General features: G+C 35.5%; 2 protein-coding genes across 7 annotated transcripts; both read left to right on the top strand.

Moving 5' to 3' along the window:
* The first annotated feature begins 880 nt into the window (after positions 1-880).
* Positions 881-10481, top strand: LOC122276068 (protein NLP9). 5 transcript variants are annotated; one of them, XM_043085543.1, is made up of 7 exons: positions 881-1034; positions 2046-2154; positions 2370-3505; positions 5059-5103; positions 5184-5957; positions 7877-7997; positions 8744-10481. In XM_043085543.1, exons 3-7 carry the CDS (start codon positions 2558-2560, stop codon positions 9868-9870), a joined length of 3015 nt encoding a protein of 1004 aa, XP_042941477.1. In that variant the 5' UTR covers positions 881-1034; positions 2046-2154; positions 2370-2557; the 3' UTR covers positions 9871-10481. The 5 variants fall into 5 exon arrangements, with proteins under 5 accessions (XP_042941477.1, XP_042941469.1, XP_042941452.1 ...); XM_043085535.1 differs by lacking the exon at positions 881-1034 and adding an exon at positions 1101-1324; XM_043085518.1 differs by lacking the exon at positions 881-1034 and adding an exon at positions 1101-1898.
* A 2172-nt stretch (positions 10482-12653) lies between these two features.
* LOC122276060 (peroxisomal membrane protein 13-like) lies at positions 12654-16956 on the top strand. 2 transcript variants are annotated; one of them, XR_006228750.1, is made up of 6 exons: positions 12654-12832; positions 14370-14603; positions 14704-15026; positions 15713-15805; positions 16505-16787; positions 16821-16956. XR_006228750.1 is itself a non-coding variant. In XM_043085501.1 (5 exons), the coding sequence occupies exons 1-5, from the start codon at positions 12808-12810 to the stop codon at positions 16724-16726; spliced, it is 897 nt and encodes a 298-aa protein (XP_042941435.1). In that variant the 5' UTR covers positions 12654-12807; the 3' UTR covers positions 16727-16956. The 2 variants fall into 2 exon arrangements, 1 of the variants encoding a protein (XP_042941435.1); XM_043085501.1 differs by having other exon boundaries at positions 16505-16956.
* The last annotated feature ends 818 nt before the right edge of the window (positions 16957-17774 follow it).

Genomic DNA, 17774 nt, shown 5'->3' with positions numbered 1-17774 from the left:
CTCTGATTTTTCATCCATTTTCTACCAAATAAAACACCATTGCCCTCAAAATAAAAAAAAATAAAAAAAAAAGTGGTATTTTTTTGCTACATAAAGAACAAAAAGAAAATTTCCCACTAAACATAATAATAAATTAATAACAACTCAATTCAAAAGGGGGAAAAAATGAATTAACTGCATTAAACCGATCCACCAATTGATTATAAAGAAAAATTGTATTCTTAAGCCGAATACGTAGAATATACATATAAAGTACTTATATGACATGATTTGATTTGAAATATAAATTTTAAATTTTACAAATCAAATATTATAATTTAAGTAATGTGAAACATGAATGATATATTTTACATATCGGCTTAATAATATAATAACTCCATTACAAAATCACTTTTTCTATGGTCTTTTCTTTAGTTTGTATGGCCCGAGATCTTTTTTTTTTTTTTTGACCTATTGTTGAAATCTTCCGCATGAAGTTATTGAATTTAGGATATGTTTGAGTAATGAGATGATATTAAAATTTTGTAAATAATAGTAAAATAATTTATAACTCGTAATTAATAGTTTAGGTTAAGATCTTTAATTAGATTTTGAGAAATGAAAGAAAAATAATTGAATGATAAATTATAAAGTTAAAGTATTTTTATAATATTATTTTTGTTTTGAAATTTAAAAAAATTATATTAATTTTTATGTTTTATTTAAAAGTTTGAAAAAATTATAATAATTAGATAAAAAATTAAAAATTAAAAATTAAAAATGATTTATTTATTTTTAGAGACGCATGCAAAGAAAATTTTGAAAAGTTGAGAGTAAGATGTTAGCAAACAAGTACTTAATTTTGACGCAAGTTCATTAGGCCTCCCCTTCGTTCCTCTCCAACCCTTGGAGTGAATCGAGACTTGACGAGCCATTTATCAGGATTCCCATGGGGCTATATGTCCCTTCATTTGACTTTGTTTATTCCTGATCTGTCAACACAAAACATCACAACAATGGACAAAGCATGACTTTCGATCCTTTCTGGCCACTCAGTACGTTCTTGATACATTTTCCTTGTTTTGTACAGAGATTAATAATACCATGACTTCAATTTTTTGACTCTTGAGCTTCAAATTGCGCTAAAAACATCAGATTATATGCTTTTGGGTCCTTTTAAAAAATTATAATTGCATTTGATCAAAGCCATGGCTACTATTCCCTTGTCTATTTTTTCACAAAACCAGAAGGAAAAAGGAAAGAAGATTGCTCTTCACCATGTATTTGTTCTCCTTTCCCTCCTCGTTCTTGGGCCGGAAGGTATTGGAAAAGGAAGAAATGTAAGGTGAGAAATAAGAATATCGAAGAAACAGACAACATAGACAATTTCCATCTGTGTCTTTCCTTATCAAATATCGGGTTCGGAGGACGATATCGGGAGTCACAACACATTTCGGGTTTTTTGTTTTAGTTTTTTGGGGGTAGGGGGGAGGGAGGGGGGTTGCTTTACCAGGACAGAAAGGCCAAGTACAGTGTAAGCTTAACACTCAGACGGTCAGACCCCTTTCGTTTTCTTGGTCCGAATCTCTGCGCAAAGTTATCGGTACAAACTCCGGATCCCACACAGACAGCACTCTTTTAATTAACGGGTCAAGTCCCCATAGTATTTAGCTCCCAGGCACAGGCTGACGCAACAACGTTAACATTCCTTTTTTAGTAAGCCGGTTGGTTCTCTGCGACAACCGTACAAAAGCCGTAATCCCCACTCCTTAGGGTTTCCCTTTATAGTAGCCCTTACAAACCACACACGCACGGACGCAACGCACCCACCCTCTCTCTATGGTTCTTGGACTTTTGCTGAAAGCTGAGCGAGCTTTGAAAACTCCGAGACACGAAATCGTCAAGTTTGAGATGCTTAGGTGGGCGCTTTCGTCGGATTTTTTTTATTTTTTATCTGGGAAATTTGAATTTGGCCTTGAATTTCATGTTCCATTCATCTCTACCTGAGTTCCAGTCTGATTTTCGACAACTTTTGGTTAATTTTGTCATTTTCTGCTCACCCACAGACTTACATCTATGCACTACGGGATGAATCTGAAAATGAGTTTTGTGGATTACTGCTGATTGGGAACTGTGGCCTTTTACTGCACCAGTTTGTGGCGGTTGGTGGTAGAGGTGAATTCTATCAGAATCTTATTAAGTTCAGACTCTCAATTTTTTATATGGTATATTTATATTGCTTTTATAGAAAATTAAATATGTTCAACTTCACTAATTTAATGTTGCGGTAAATTTTGTAGTTATTTGCCGAGAAGGGTGTTTTTTTTTTTTTTAATCGCGGGCAGTGCAGGTTTTGTATGTTTGAACTGGGAAAAGTTTGTTTTTGACAGGAAAATTGAGCACTTGTTTGGATGGTTTCGAGTGTTTCACCGCGAAAGACAAATCCATGAGGAGCTTTGAGGGTCTTGGGCGTAGCGGCGAGGAAAGATAAAGGGGAAATGAAGACTTTTCTAGCCACTGTCAATTTATAGGTCTCTAGGATCCTAACTTCAGTTTCAAATTTCGTTTTGATCTTAAGATGGATTACCCCCTTTTTTCTAAAGAAAAAGGGACTGGATTTTGGGCATCTTCAAAAGTTCAGATGGAGAATTTGCTTTCATTTGATGGAACAAGGAACCTTAATTCGGAGGAAAACTTCACGGAACTCATGAATTTTGATACATACGCTGGGTGGTGCAACAGCCCTGGAGCAGCCGATCAGATTTTCCCCTCTTTTGGATTGTCATCGTCTGCGTCAATGCCTCATGGTGCATCATTGGATGCTTTGAATTTCACAGAACAGAACACCGGTGCATTTCCGGTGAACGAAAGTCATGGAAATTTCAATCCTATCGAGAATTCTTTCAATTCTGGAGATAAAATGATGTTTCAACAGATGGACACCCGGTATGGCTTCTCAATGGATTCCAACGACACAAATGACGTAGCAGCTGCACAAAATACCCGTTCTTTTCAACAAAATAATATATTGAATATAGAAAATTATATTATTCCTAGGCCATTTAGTTTGTCAGTTGATGAGAAGATGCTCAGGGCGTTGTCTCTGTTCAAAGAATCATCCGGTGGGGGCATTTTGGCACAAGTTTGGGTTCCCATGAGGCTCGGTGATCATTATGTCTTAAGCACCAGTGAGCAACCCTATTTGCTTGATCAAATGCTTGCAGGGTATCGTGAAGTTTCAAGGTTGTTTACGTTTTCAGCAGAAAGGGGATCTGATTCTTTCCTTGGGCTTCCTGGTCGTGTGTTTATTTCCAAGGTTCCAGAATGGACTTCGAACGTCAGTTATTACAATAAGATTGAGTACCTGAGAGTCGATCATGCAGCTAACCATGAAGTCCGTGGATCTATTGCCTTGCCAGTTTTTGATTCTCCTGCGATGTCCTGCTGTGCTGTGTTGGAACTTGTCACTACCAAAGAGAAGCCCAATTTTGACAAAGAGATGGAAATTGTTTGCAATGCGCTCAAGGTTGGCCTCCCTTTTCCATTTGTTGGGATTCCTTTATTTATTTATTTATTTTCTAAAAATGTCCTTTTCCAAGTATCCTTGAGTTGAATACGTATAAGGGTAAGTAAGCACCTAACCACTTTTAATTTGTGAGAATCAAGATATGCTTGTTCTTGATTTAAATTCTTTTCTGCTATGATATAAGTTAAAACAGCAGCAGAAAGGAAAAACCATATAGTATTTTCTGGATTAATATTAAGTAATCGCTGCTTTAGAAAGGGTTTTGATTTATGGCTTTGGAAAATATCCATGAGTTGTACTGGTAGGTGTTGAGTTGACCTCATTGTAACAGTTTTGGTTGTAAGTTGCGTGCTTCCCCATGACATACTTGTTGGGTAGAAGATATATGCGTTTGGATGCTGAGCTGAGTTAAGTTGAACTAAGTTCTTTATAAATAATAGTGAGTTGAGATGGTTGAATGAATTTGGTGAGGTCCACTTAAGATGAGTTTGTTTGGATGTTAAGATGAGTTTAGATATATTTATGGAAAGTTGTAAAAGAAATGGGTCCTACTATTATTTTATACTGTTGAATCTGACAAGCTTTGACCAAAATATTCTCATTTGGACCACACCATGTACAGCAAAAAACTAGTGATTCAAGTGCACTGCAATCCCCAACGGCCTTGGAAGCAATGGCATCATCCGAATTAAATAGCAGCCATCGTCTTTTTTTTATTTTTATTTCATGAATAAAGCAGCCATCGTCAACTACTGAGTCAAGAATCCTGCCATTTGTCAGGGTTACATCTAGGTACAGTATAAAGCCAAGTTCAGCTCACCTCGATGTCTATCAGCTAGTTGTTTGGTTACTAGAAGAAGTTTATAATGTAAACTGCACTGAGCTGAGTTCAGCTCACTCAAGTAATTGAAAATTGAAAATTGAAAATTGAATAAAATATTATATATTTTTTTTAATATTATTATTATTTTGGGATTTGAAAAAGTTGAATTGTTTATTATATTTTGTGTTGGAAGTTGGGAAAGTTGTAATGATTAGATGAGATGAGTTGAGAGGAGTTGAGGAACCAAACACACATCTTATTTTGTGCATGTTATGTAAGTTTATGCCCTATTATTTTTCTCTTCTTAATTTGCCTCTGCAAATAGACTAGAAAAGTTAAATAGAGGTCTTCTTGTGGATGGGGATACATCTGATTCTCTGAACATTTTTATTTGGGGGACTAAGGGTGATGTGTTCTCAATTGAAGGGAGGATTGGGCCTATTCACGGTGATTGTGGATATGTGCTGTAGTTAGAGGTTCAAATAGGATGAGCTGGTGGATCAATGTTAGGAGTGGATGGGATGATGCAGCTCAGTGTTACTTGAGGGGACAGTTTTTTTGTTTTGCCTGAGTGGATGCAGTTCCAATAATGTACTACAAACTACATGATCTTGTATATTTTGAATGAATTTTTTCTTCTTTAAGAAGTATCTTTTGTATGAATTTGCATCAGATTGAAAAGGTTTACCAATATTATTATAAGATCTATTCTTACCATGGTCCCTTGCAGGCTGTGAATTTATCAACTGCTGCACCTCCTCGACTTCATCCTCAGGTACTGTTGATGACACTGGCCCCCTCCCCTTTTCCCCTGGTCAATTCTGCATGCTTATCAAGTTAATATGCTCTTTGCAGTGTCTGTCGGTGAACCAAAGAGCTGCCTTAGCAGAGATAATTGATGTCTTACGTGCTGTATGTCATGCACATAGATTGCCACTAGCTCTGACATGGATTCCTTGCTGCTACACTGAGAGAGCTGGTAAAGAAATTACAGGAGTGCGGGTAAGAGAGGGTAAAACAAATTCTAATGAGAAATATATACTTTGCATTGAGGAGACAGCTTGCTATGTTAATGATCGAATGATGGAAGGTTTTGTACATGCATGTTTGGAACATCATCTTGATGAAGGGCAAGGTATAGCTGGGAAAGCACTTCAATCCAATCATCCCTTCTTCTTTCCTGATGTGAAGACTTATGACATAAGTGAGTATCCACTTGTCCATCATGCACGCAAGTTTGGGTTGAATGCAGCAGTCTCGATCAGGCTAAGGAGCACCTACACTGGTGATGCTGATTATATACTGGAGTTCTTTCTCCCTGTCAGCATGAAGGGTAGTTTGGAGCAGCAACTCTTGTTAAACAACCTCTCAGGTACCATGCAGAGAATATGTAAGAGTTTGAGGACAGTTTCTGATACGGAATTAGCTGGCGCAGAAAGCTCTAATGTTGCATGTCAGATGGGAGCAGTCCAGAAGTTTACACCGATGACTAAAAGAAACTCTCAAGAAATGTCATCAGATAGTGATGTGAATTCAACCGAGAAATTACCTGAGAAGATACGTCAGAAAGTATCTGATGCAAGTAATGATGGAATTGAGGCAGATAGTCCTCATGAACAAGTACTGTTCGTAAGATATCCTTCTTCTTCTTCTTCTTCTTCTTTGTGTTACTCTGAAAAATGGAAGGAGCATGGTTTGTTTAATGGATAGTTTGGTGCATAACTTAGAAGCATTAATTTGTCTAAGGAAGTATGGCTCCTACATCATTGCAATGATGTTAGATTATATCTTTCTGGTTGAAATTGCCTGGGGAATGTGGTTTCCCCTGCTTTACTTGGTTGATGAATGATAAAAAAGTGGAGGGATATTTGTTACGTGCTTGCTGCAGTCATTCTAGATAGTCAATTGAAAGCCAAACATATTCTACACTCACTAGGATCTACCTTATATGTAATATAGCTGTAGCACCGCTGCAATTAGGATGTAAACATATCTGAAATGGGCTAAGCTTTGTACAGCTCGGTAGGTTCAGCTTTGTTTTGCAACACTTTCGAAAAGCCCAGCACTGGATGGTTCTATATTTGTTTGACCCTGGGCTGGATGCTTCAATGATTTAGATGCTCACTTCATGTAAAAGGTTGATTTGGAAACCTCAATAGATACTTTAGGGAAAGAAACTTAAAACAGGAGAGAACCAGGTAGGGGATTAAACTGTGGTGAGTACATGAATGGCTGATTTGCTTTTCATTGGGTGTAAATTGTCATGTTATGTGGAATATGATGAAAACAAAAGTATCTTGATTACTCTAGAATGCGGTAGGGGATGTAGTAAAACTGGATAATGTATTTTTCATCCCAACTCTAATCAAATTATTCTTAAAGACCACTCATGGCACATAATCTTCCTCATTTATATCAGGGAACTGTGAGATAGTAATTAACTGCATTCGACCATGCCACTCAGTGTTTCCTGTCTCTATCAGTTCTTGTTTGGACGCTTTAATATGGAGAGCTGTCTCCTTGTCTTGCCTTGTGTTCCTTTCATCTTTTAAACTAATGTGGAAATATTGAGGAGAAAGTATTGCTTGACCACGAACAAGAAGTATTGAAGTAAGAATTGAGTGGTCTGGGATTTTATTATATATGATATAGATGGAAACATGGGACACTTGACATTCTATAACACATGAAAATTAAGGGAAAAAATTAGTTTCTGTTTTTTCTTTTGAGCAACTATGCACTTGAAGGTAAAAGTAGTTTAACAAACCCCTCCATCTTTTGGGCCACTTATCACCGTCTTGTAGTTCTGTTCTTGGGAAAATATTAGCAGCTTGTTAAAACTCGGCTTTCTATGCTAATTTTCAATGATCTATCTGGTCTTATGGGTTTGACTTCCTTTGATTCCTGCATCATGTTTTTCCTCCTCTTGACATGCTTCATGGCATCTGTTGATATTGCTAGACATTAAAAAAAAGGGGAACAAAACTCTTTTTTTGTTTCATTATAATTAGCACATAAAATTTTGACACCGTGCTATAAAGCGGGTTAGGTGTCTGATTTATGTGACTGTTAGAACTGGGGATGAGTTTTTTTCGCATACATGAGTAATATATTAGACCTCACATATTTCGGATATAGGTTGAATACTATTAATTATGAGGGTGCTTCAGGGTTATATATCAAATACACCATCTGTTACTATTGTACAAAAACCTGGCCTGAGCTCAAAGTGTATTTGATAAGGTGACTCAGCTTTTTTCAAGAGCTTATGCTGGGTAGATATAGTTAATGTTTTTGTTGGTTTCTGTTTTGCCTTTTTCATATTCAATGATGCATATCTATCTAGCATTTATTATTGATAGAAAGAAAAGCAAAATGTAAGAATTGGAGTATAATAGCTATCTATGACATGTTTGTCGTGGAAAGAATTTGATTCCTACTACAAAACGTCTATTCTTACTTCTAGCAAGTAGTCTGGGTTTTCTTTGTGCATGATTTTGAAGAGCTTGTGGGATCCTTTTTTTAACTGTTTCTTGTACATCTTGCAGGCGAGAAGTGGATCAAGAAGGCAGGAGAAAAAGAGAAATACAGCAGAGAAAAATGTGAGCTTAAATGTTCTTCAGCAATACTTCTCTGGGAGTCTTAAGGATGCTGCAAAAAGCATAGGCGGTGAGATCTGTTATCCATGTGTGGACATTTCCTAAAGACTGATCCAGTTATCCTGAGTTATTAAGCTTTAGTAATCATCAAATTAAAGCGAGGATTTAAAATTTCAGAAAGACAGGCAATAAAATAGATATGGTTTTCTTTTTTAAAAAAAAAAAAAGAAAAAAAGAAGAAGAAAAAACTAATTTTCCATGTATGTATATTTCTTGTATATTATTGAAAATTAGGGTAGATTGTGTTTTGTTTGTGTTTTTTTTTTTTTTTTTTGTTTGGGGGGGGGGGGGGGGGGGGGTGATGTCATGCATAAAGTTGTGACCTTTTAGGATTTCTCTTATCATTTCCTAATGCCCGCTAACATCTAGTTAGTCCCAGCATTGGAGAAGTTTATTTAGTGCTCATTATGTTGTTATAACAATGCTATAACAGTAGTCTCTATTGTTTAGAATTGAAAAGTTCACGTGGACAACTCTTATTAGGATTTGGTTAGTAATGTTAACTTCAGAGCTTGGGTAACAATCTGAAAGACCAAGAGTTATAGTAATAACCTTTTATAGAACCCACTAACGCCCCCCCTCCCGCGCCCCCCCCCCCCCCCAACCCAAAAAAAAAAAGGAAAGAAAAAACATTTGTAGAGGCCCTACTGTTGCCATTTCATGAACAAACATGTTTTTAATGTTAAATATAACTATGTGTGCTTCATTTCTGTATGACTTTGATTTACATTGGTTCTTTGTTCTTTGTGTGTGTAGTTTGCCCCACTACTCTCAAAAGAATATGCAGACAACATGGAATTTCAAGATGGCCCTCCCGTAAGATAAATAAGGTGAACCGTTCATTAAGGAAAATACAGACTGTACTTGATTCTGTTCAGGGGGTGGAGGGAGGATTGAAGTTTGACCCAACCACTGGGGAATTTGTTGCATCAGGCTCCACAGCCCAGGAATCTGATTCACAGAAAGGTCTCCTCTTCCATGACACAGATATGTGTGGCAAAAATGCCATGCCAGCTACCCAAAATGCAGTTTCAGTACCTTCAACACCTGGTGTGAGTTCTCTAATCAAGCCCGAAGTGGATGACTGTTCTATGGGAAACCAAGTAGGGCCCTCAAGTGAGCTCCCTATAAATGCTTGTGAAGGTGAACTTGATAAACCCAGTGCCTCTTGGATTGATTGTAGTGAAGATTCAAACATAGCTGCAATAGATGCTGTATCATGCCAGCTGGCTAGCCTTGAAACTGCTCCTCTGACTTCTTCAGAAAATGCCACCTTGGGCTCTTATGTTGTGGATAGAGATGAAAAATGGGGTCTGAAAAGGGGTAGCTTGAAATTAGTAGATTCTGATTTCCACTTTGTGCCTCGAAGTTCCATCTCCTTGGCTGCTGCCAACGAAATGCATACTGGAGTTGGTGGGACTGCTGGGATTGTTGAACATAACCAGCTTACTTCTTCAAGTTTGACAGACTCATCAGACGGTGCTGGTTCAGTGATGCATGGTAGTTCATCAGGCTCTCAGAGCTTTGAGGAGCAGAAGCATTCTAAAGTCAAAACAAGCTGTGTTGATGGTGGCTCCAAAATTACTGTGAAAGCTACTTATAGAGAAGATACAATCCGGTTCAAGTTTGAGCCTTCAGCTGGGTTTTTCCAACTGTATGAAGAAGTTGCAAAGAGGTTCAAGTTACAAAACGGGACATTCCAGCTAAAGTATTTAGATGATGAAGAGGAATGGGTGATGCTAGAGAGCGATTCAGATCTTCAGGAGTGTCTTGAGATTTTGGATGATATCGGCACACGTAGTGTGAAGTTCCTAGTTCGTGATGTGCCTTTTACTATAAGCAGCTCTGGCAGTAGCAACTGTTACTTGAATAGAGGATCATAGTATGAGGATAATAGTCAACTCGGTGAGTGGTATTTGAGTAGTCTGGATTTTGTAGTATTTTGATCAATCTCTCCACGCTCCGACGGGTGGTTCTAGTTCACATGCATGGATTTCTGAGAAGGTAGGAGGCATTCTGTAGAAATGAGCCCGATGTCTCATAGAAGTTAGTGCTTTTTTCCTTACATCTCTTGCACTGCCAATCATGAGATGGGGCATCACCGTGGGTTAAATTTGTTGCCATATTTCAAAGAAACTCCTAGTCTGAAATGTAACGATAGAGGTCTTGTATATTGGGGGTTGCCCATGTATCTTCTTATATATAGGTCTGTTGTATATTGGGGGTTGCCCATGTATCTTCTTATATATAGGTCTGTATATGGTAGAATTTGCAATAAAGGTTGTAGCTTTAGGAGTGTGCAGGTATACAGTATACTTCTCTGCAGAGATCTAATCCCAGTCTGTATATGTTTTACATGAGAATTAGATGGCTTGGAGCTGTTGATTTTGTGTTTTAGGACATGAGGAAGAAAAAACATTTGACTTGTTAGCAGTTCAGCAGGTATTTTGATCTCATATGAATGAAATTATGTTGTGCGTGGATGTATTCTTTAGATGTGTGAGAGGACATGACCATTACTACGAGATGAGATAACCTCAACTCGTACGTAGACACTCTTTTATTCAAACTTGTATTTTAAAATTACTTTTTAATTTAAAATCATCTCATATCATCTCACTTCTTAATTTATAGACATAATTTTTAAAAATTGTATTATCTCATCTCAATTCAACAATCTTATTATTATTCACAAACTATCTCATCTCATTTCACTTATTAATTCAAACATATAAATTTTTTAAAAACCATCACATCTTATCTTAACTCAACAATTTCATTATTATTTACAAACTATCTTAACTTATCTTATATTATCTCACTATCCAAACGGGGCGATGTTAACACAATGACAATGGATTTTAACTTCATTTATGTCCATCTCTTTTTTTGGTGATTTTTCTTTTGATGTTCTAAAGATATGATTGCTCAAGTGAAACGAATGTGTAGCACTGTAGGTCAATTAATTACATATAAAATATTTACTTTGGGTTAAGTATTTTTACCTAAGAATAGCATTAAAGGGCTCTAATTTCTCGAAATTTCCATATTTCTTCTTTCTAATCTTTCATGAGTCATAACCTTCCTTTTTTCTGTTTTGGATTAATACAATGTCAAGGCCTAGAGAATGACGGACTAGGATCATCCAATACAAGAGATCCTCCCTTTCCACTGATTAAAAATAGTGAAAAGCTTGTATGTCGTCTCCATTTGACCGCCTTAGTTGATTGCTGATCAAATTTTATTTTATTTTTATTTACTTAATAATTAAGAAATTAATTTTAAGTGTATTGGTATATTTTTTTATTTTTTTAAATATTTAAATCTATTAGAAAATGTGAAAAGATAAGTACAAAAAAAAATATAGTGAATATAAAGAATGGTCTACTTAGATGGCAGAGTAGTCCGATCCTTAAAAATATGGAATGTTTTGATATTTTCTAATATTACGCTTTTAAAAATATAGCGCCCGAAACATCCCATATTTTATATCAAATAGATATTATACATTTCAAGTAAAATAAAAATGATTTTATTTCAAATATAGAGACAATAATTGAGTTCTATAATATTCATTGAGTATTAAAAAAAATTCACATCGATGACAAGTGAATATTATAGGACCAATTTCTTGCATTTATTTATTTTTTTCTACTTTAAATCCTAAAACTCCAACAAGAATCCTAAGTATCTGGATTAATCTTTCAACCTTGGAGAAACTTCAAAGTGAGAGAGAAAAAAGAAAATAAGAACAAGTGTGGGTAATTTATGTATTTATTTATGAATAATAATATATAGTAGCGGCCCGTTGCAGACCTTTTGTAAAAAAAATATGTGAAAAACTTACCCTTTTTTTTAATGTTTACACGATTCACTTTTTTACAAGAGAAATTTTAAATGGAAGCAAGCATTCACAATGTTGCCTTTATCTAATCTTTTAAAATATATTATCAATCTTATTTTTTCTATTTTACATACTAATTTTACAATATATTATACGTCAGCTTATCTATTTTTTTACCATACCATTTAAATAATATTTTTTTTTATTCTTTTTAAATATTTTCCTTCTACCAATAAATTTAAAAATTCCATACATTTTTATATACTATGTAATATAATTTAGTCCTATACACACAAAATAAAAATATATAAGCCAATTAAAAATATAATCAAAATATAAAAAAATTGGATAAAATTTTTTTTTAGAAGAAAATGAAATAGAGGTGTTTCAAATGATGAACAATAAAAAGAATTTTTTTATATGATAAAAGAAAAAAGAAAAAAGGAAAGAGTAAATGAAATATAAATAATAAAAAAATGTTTACAGGATGAGCAGTACCCGCTACGTGTAATTTGTTACGGTAACAAATTTTATTTTAGATTTCCTTTTACACAATCGGATGAAACTCAAGTTATTGTGAATATTCTTACACCACATACATTCATCTAACTAAGTAATTTATCATTTTTATCTTTATATCTTAATACTTAAAATATATATATTTAAATAAAAAAATTACATATTAACTAAATAGAAGCGTAGGATTAAAGCGTAATTGTAAAATAACTCCTCCTATTTTTTTTTACCCCTAATATTACTCCTTATGCATAGGTGTGAGTGTCTTCGAAAGCGCAATCTTTATATGAAATGGATGGGGGCCAAAACAATGGACGTTTCAGATACAGTTTCGTCCAAAACAACAACCTACATGTATTGTCGGGTACCGACGATAAGAAAGACCTTTGGGTGAGTAGAAGGAAAGACACAGCAAAAACCTACGCCCGTTTTCTCTTTATGCCGCTTCTCTGCAATCCCCATGGACTCCAATCGCCCACCGTCCGGTTCGTAAAGTCCTCTAATTCTTCTCTCTCTCATATTCAATTTATTGGTTTTTGTATTCGTAACGTTTTTTTTTTTGGATTAGTGATTGATTACTCTGGGGGTTCCGATGCGTTATGCTGATATTGGATTTAACTTTCAATTAGCTGAATTTTAGTTATTTTTCTCCAAAACTTTCGGTTTGGAGTCAGGCTATCTGGTCGCCGAGAGAATTATGGAAATCGAAAGTAATCAGAATTTTGAACAATCGGGTTTCGGCTTTCCGTATTCTCTAAAGAATAAATCTTCTGATTCGATTGTTTTGTTCTTTCCAGAGCCAAAAGATTTGATTCAGTTTTTTTCCTTATAAAAAAAAAGATTTGTTTCAGTTTGTTTGATTCGATTTGATATCGATGTGCGTACATCTGACTACGTCCTGCGAGTAGTTTTATTGCTCCGCTTGTTTCCAAGGTAAATCTTTTTCTTACAAAATCTTTCCCACGCGGAATGAAACCTCTGTGCAGAAAAATACACTTCAAAAACTCTATATAGCACACTTTCATCTGACTTCTTTTATTTATTTTTGTTTGACAAGTAAAAACTTTCATCCCACTTTGATGATGTGGCATTGTCCATCAATCATTGAGTTTTTCTTGAAAGAAAATAGAGGATCCAGGGTGATGAAAGTGTCACATTTCATATAGTGGAATGAAAGTGGTTTGTAGCATTACGCCACGCACGCACATGCGTAAATATAAGAATTTTGTTGGACTTTTAGGTTGGCTGGTCTTTCGATTCATGCATCTGTGAATTCTGGTTTGGGCTTATACTTGTTGAAAAGGATATCAGAGTATACCAAATGCTTGAAAAAAAAGTCTAAAAGAATCGTCTTACTCAAAAAGTATTTTTGTATTTGTTTTCCACACTTTTACAGAGCAATACAGTGAGCTATTTATATAGTACATTCCTCTCAACTATTGGTCCACCTGTACATTCGGTTATGAGTGATTCCTTCTAGAATTTACAAGATATTAGAGCAGAGGAGCATATACATTGTGGGGTGATTTCTCTATGGTCAGATTGTGGTGTTGGTCCTCCTGTGAGGCCTTTATATTATTTGCCTTATCAATACTGGAGTGAAACGATATAAGTTGTCTTGTAAGAGGTTGGGGTATAGTTGCATGAGGTACTGTTAATAAGGTAGCGGTTTTACTCAATTTTCTATTATGCAGTAATATAAACTATATATTCTGTGATAAATGTTTGAATCGTATATTACTAAACCTGAGTTGACTGTCTATTTGAATATCTGTTGAAATTGCTTGGAAGACATGATGCTTTACTTCCCTGGAAGTGTTTTCCTACTTATATCAATGCTCTGACGTGTAGGTTATTGTTGAATGCTAAGATGGTACTTGGAAATATGTTGTGGTCTTTTTACCTTTTTTTTTTTTTTTTTTTTTGAACGCTTTGCTTGGTTAAGATGAGGTCATCAGTCAACCCTTTCTTTCAATAATAGCAACACTTTTGAAAATTAAGTCATGTTATTACATTTTGCAGCTAATAGCCCTCCACCAAAACCCTGGGAACGAGCAGGTGGCTCAACTGGCCCTGCACCATTTAAACCCCCGTCAGCGGGTAGCACGAGTGATGTAGTTGAGGCTTCAGGAACTGCAAAACCAGGAGAAATAGTTTCTACTTCTGGTCAGAATGCTGCTATTAACAGGAACGCCCTTAGCAGGCCTGTTCCCACGAGGCCTTGGGAGCAGAGTTATGGAACTAGCAACTATGGAGGTACTTACTGATCTCTAATGGAAATATTTTTCCTTTTCTTTTTCCCTCCCCTTTTTATGGTTGTTTTTGGATCTTTTGAAAATTGCCCCCAAATCTACAGGTTATGGCTCTAATGTGGGCTACAACTCTAGCTATGGTTCTGGAATGTATGGCTCAGGATCATATGGTGCAGGGGGATTGTATGGTGGAGGTATGTACGGTAACAACATGAATAGAGGAGGTTATGGAGGGCTTTATGGATCTTCCGGCATGTATGGAGGTGGGATGTATAATAGTGGTTTTGGAGGCTCCGTGGGTGGTTATGGAATGGGTATGGGTGGTTATGGAATGGGTATGGGTGGTCCTAATGGCGTTGAAGATCCAAATAATCCATATGGTGCTCCTCCATCTCCTCCAGGGTTTTGGATTTCAGCTCTTCGGGTGGTAAGGCATATACTTGTCTAGTTTAATTCTTTCTATATGTAGGATGACAAGCACCTTGCGCACATAGTACCTATAGGTAATTTTTTTCCTTATATATGAAGTCTGACAGACTTGCCCTTGGGTTTGGCCAATGGCCTAGGTATTTAGATGGAGTTATGATGAATCTTAAAATTCAAATCTTACCATCTTCAATCTTACCCCCCCCCCCCCCCCCCCCCCCCCCCCCCCCCAAAAAAAAAAAAAAGGAAAAGAAAAAGGGCATTTTTCAGATGACTATACCAGATAAAAGGTTTCTTAAAACCTCTCCAGATGATTAGTACTCAAAATCATTTCAAGTTGGTAACTCAATATGTCGGACAAATATAAAATTGCCTCCATATGTTCACATTTTTCTATCTGCCATTTTACTTATTATGCTAGAAAAGGGCATTTAGTTATGACCATGATGTTAATGGATTGCTTCAGATGTGTCTAGCTTCTTTGTTAATTGATTTCTTATTTGTTTATGTTGTTGCTTTCAATGATTAATCAACCTTATATGAATATCATTTTTGTGCTGAACATTGTGAGGAGTTATACTAGCCCATGATTGTTGTAATATACTCTTTTTTCCCTTCATTTTTCATTTTTGGGTGAGAATATTTCGGTTATGCTGTTACTTATTCTTGGACTTTCTTTTGTTGCAGATGCAGGGTGTGGTAAACTTTTTTGGTAGGATCTCGATTCTCATAGACCAGAATACACAGGCCTTTCATATGTTTATGACTGCAATGCTTCAGGTGTTTTCTCCATCCTGTTTCCTTTCATTTGGCCATATAGTGTGTGAATTCTGGTAGAATCGGAATCCATTTTTTTCTTTTTCTTTATGGCATTTTTTTATGGAAATAAAGTAAAACCACCTCCCATCTTGTTCATATTAGTTAGCACTGGGCAAATATGTGATAGCTTCTGCGCACTGACCCCTGACGTTTGTATCAATTTATGGTCATCATTAATATTTGAGTTGAACTTTTAGCGCAGCTTCTGGGATGTTCCAAGTTTTTGAGTAATAGCTCTACTTAGCAGAATATAAGTCTTTAGTAAGCACCACTTTTCTTTTCTTTTCTTTTCTCAACAAGCATGCGTTATCTATATATATTGAAAAGGGAGAGATGCAACGTGTTCAAGGTGATCCTTTCCACTATCTATATATATATATATATATATAGTAAGCACCACTTGATATGACTTCAGGAGAAGACATTTCTTCAATTGCATTTATGATTCAAAAGACTGATCCAGAAGATAATCCATTTAAGCTACTGTAGCCTCTTCGACTGATATTTGTGACAGTGCCTTTCAACCTAAAAAGTACTAGAAAGTTTCATTATGTATGATATCCTCGGAATGTAAGTTGTCTAAATGTTAATTTGACAGCCGAGTATGATTAGCACCATCAAAGCATTATATGTCTCGTGTAACATGGGCTTTTGTTGCAGCTTTTTGATCGCTCTGGTTTATTGTACGGAGAGCTAGCTAGATTTGTGTTGAGGATTCTGGGCATTAGAAGCAAGCACAAGATGGTTCAGCCACCGGGCGCCAATGGACTTCCACTTCCTGGACCTCACAATCCCCACGCAAACCAGAACTACATTGAAGGAGCAAAGGCAGCTCCAAGTGGTGGTTGGGACAATGTTTGGGAAAATGACGCGGGCAAGTAATGCAATTGCAATGTGGCGCTTGAGATGAAGCGCTCTCTCTCTCTCTCTCTCTCTCTCTCTCTCTCTCTCTCTCTCTCTCTCTCTCTCTCTCTCTGTGTGAAGTCATTTGTAAAAGTCCTTGCTTTTGTGGGTCATTGTGATAAATGGGCTGTCCAAACTAATGAGGCTAAGATCTCAGCTATATGTATCATATAGTGAAATAATGAAATGTTGGCCATTAGTTATTTTTAGGGTGGCTCCAGTTTGAATTTGCAGTCTTTTAACATGTCAGGCTCTTCAACTTACCCATCTGTCTAACCCACAAACCAAGCGATCCGATCCGATCCGATTTTGCGATTCGAACTCGAGCCTCAATTAGTTCTGCAATCCTATCTTTGGGTTACTTACGAACTCTCAGCTTAAACCAACGGGAATCTAAAAATACTAGGAAAATTACTGTAATGTCCCTAGAATTTGATCAAATTTTTTTTTTTTTTTTTTTTTTTTTTTTTTTTTTTTTTTTTTTTATCGGTCCCAATTCTCTTAATTCATTAAATAAAGTTATTTGTGTGGCAAGTGTCTAATAGCATACAGACACGTGCCATATATAAACATTCAGCTTTTTTTATACACAATAACCAAACTTATGAAATTAAAAAGAAAAAAATGTTAGAACTTAAAAAAAAAAAAAATGTAAAAAGGAGTATAATTAGCTTTGTGGAGATAAAAAGCTTAATATTATTATTATTTAAAAAAATTATCTTTTTTATTATCTTATTTTGATTTAAAAAATTATATATAAAGTCACTTTTATATATTTTTTATACATTCTATTAATATGATTAATTGTATTATTTTTTTAAATATAAAATAACTATTTTAACCAATCACATTAATAGAATACATAATGAATATGCAAAAGTAACTATGTTGCGAAACTCTTTTGATTTTTGCCTATTTTTAATTTTATAACTTTAATGAAGTTGATTTTTTTTAATAAAATCTAGTTCTTTTCATTTTAAGCATTTGTAATTTGTCAATATATCACTGACGAAATGTTGATTGGATA

Source organism: Carya illinoinensis, chromosome 1 (assembly GCF_018687715.1).
Source record: "Carya illinoinensis cultivar Pawnee chromosome 1, C.illinoinensisPawnee_v1, whole genome shotgun sequence".
NCBI classification, from domain to species: Eukaryota; Viridiplantae; Streptophyta; class Magnoliopsida; order Fagales; family Juglandaceae; genus Carya; species Carya illinoinensis.
This window is presented reverse-complemented; position numbering and strand designations above follow the sequence as displayed.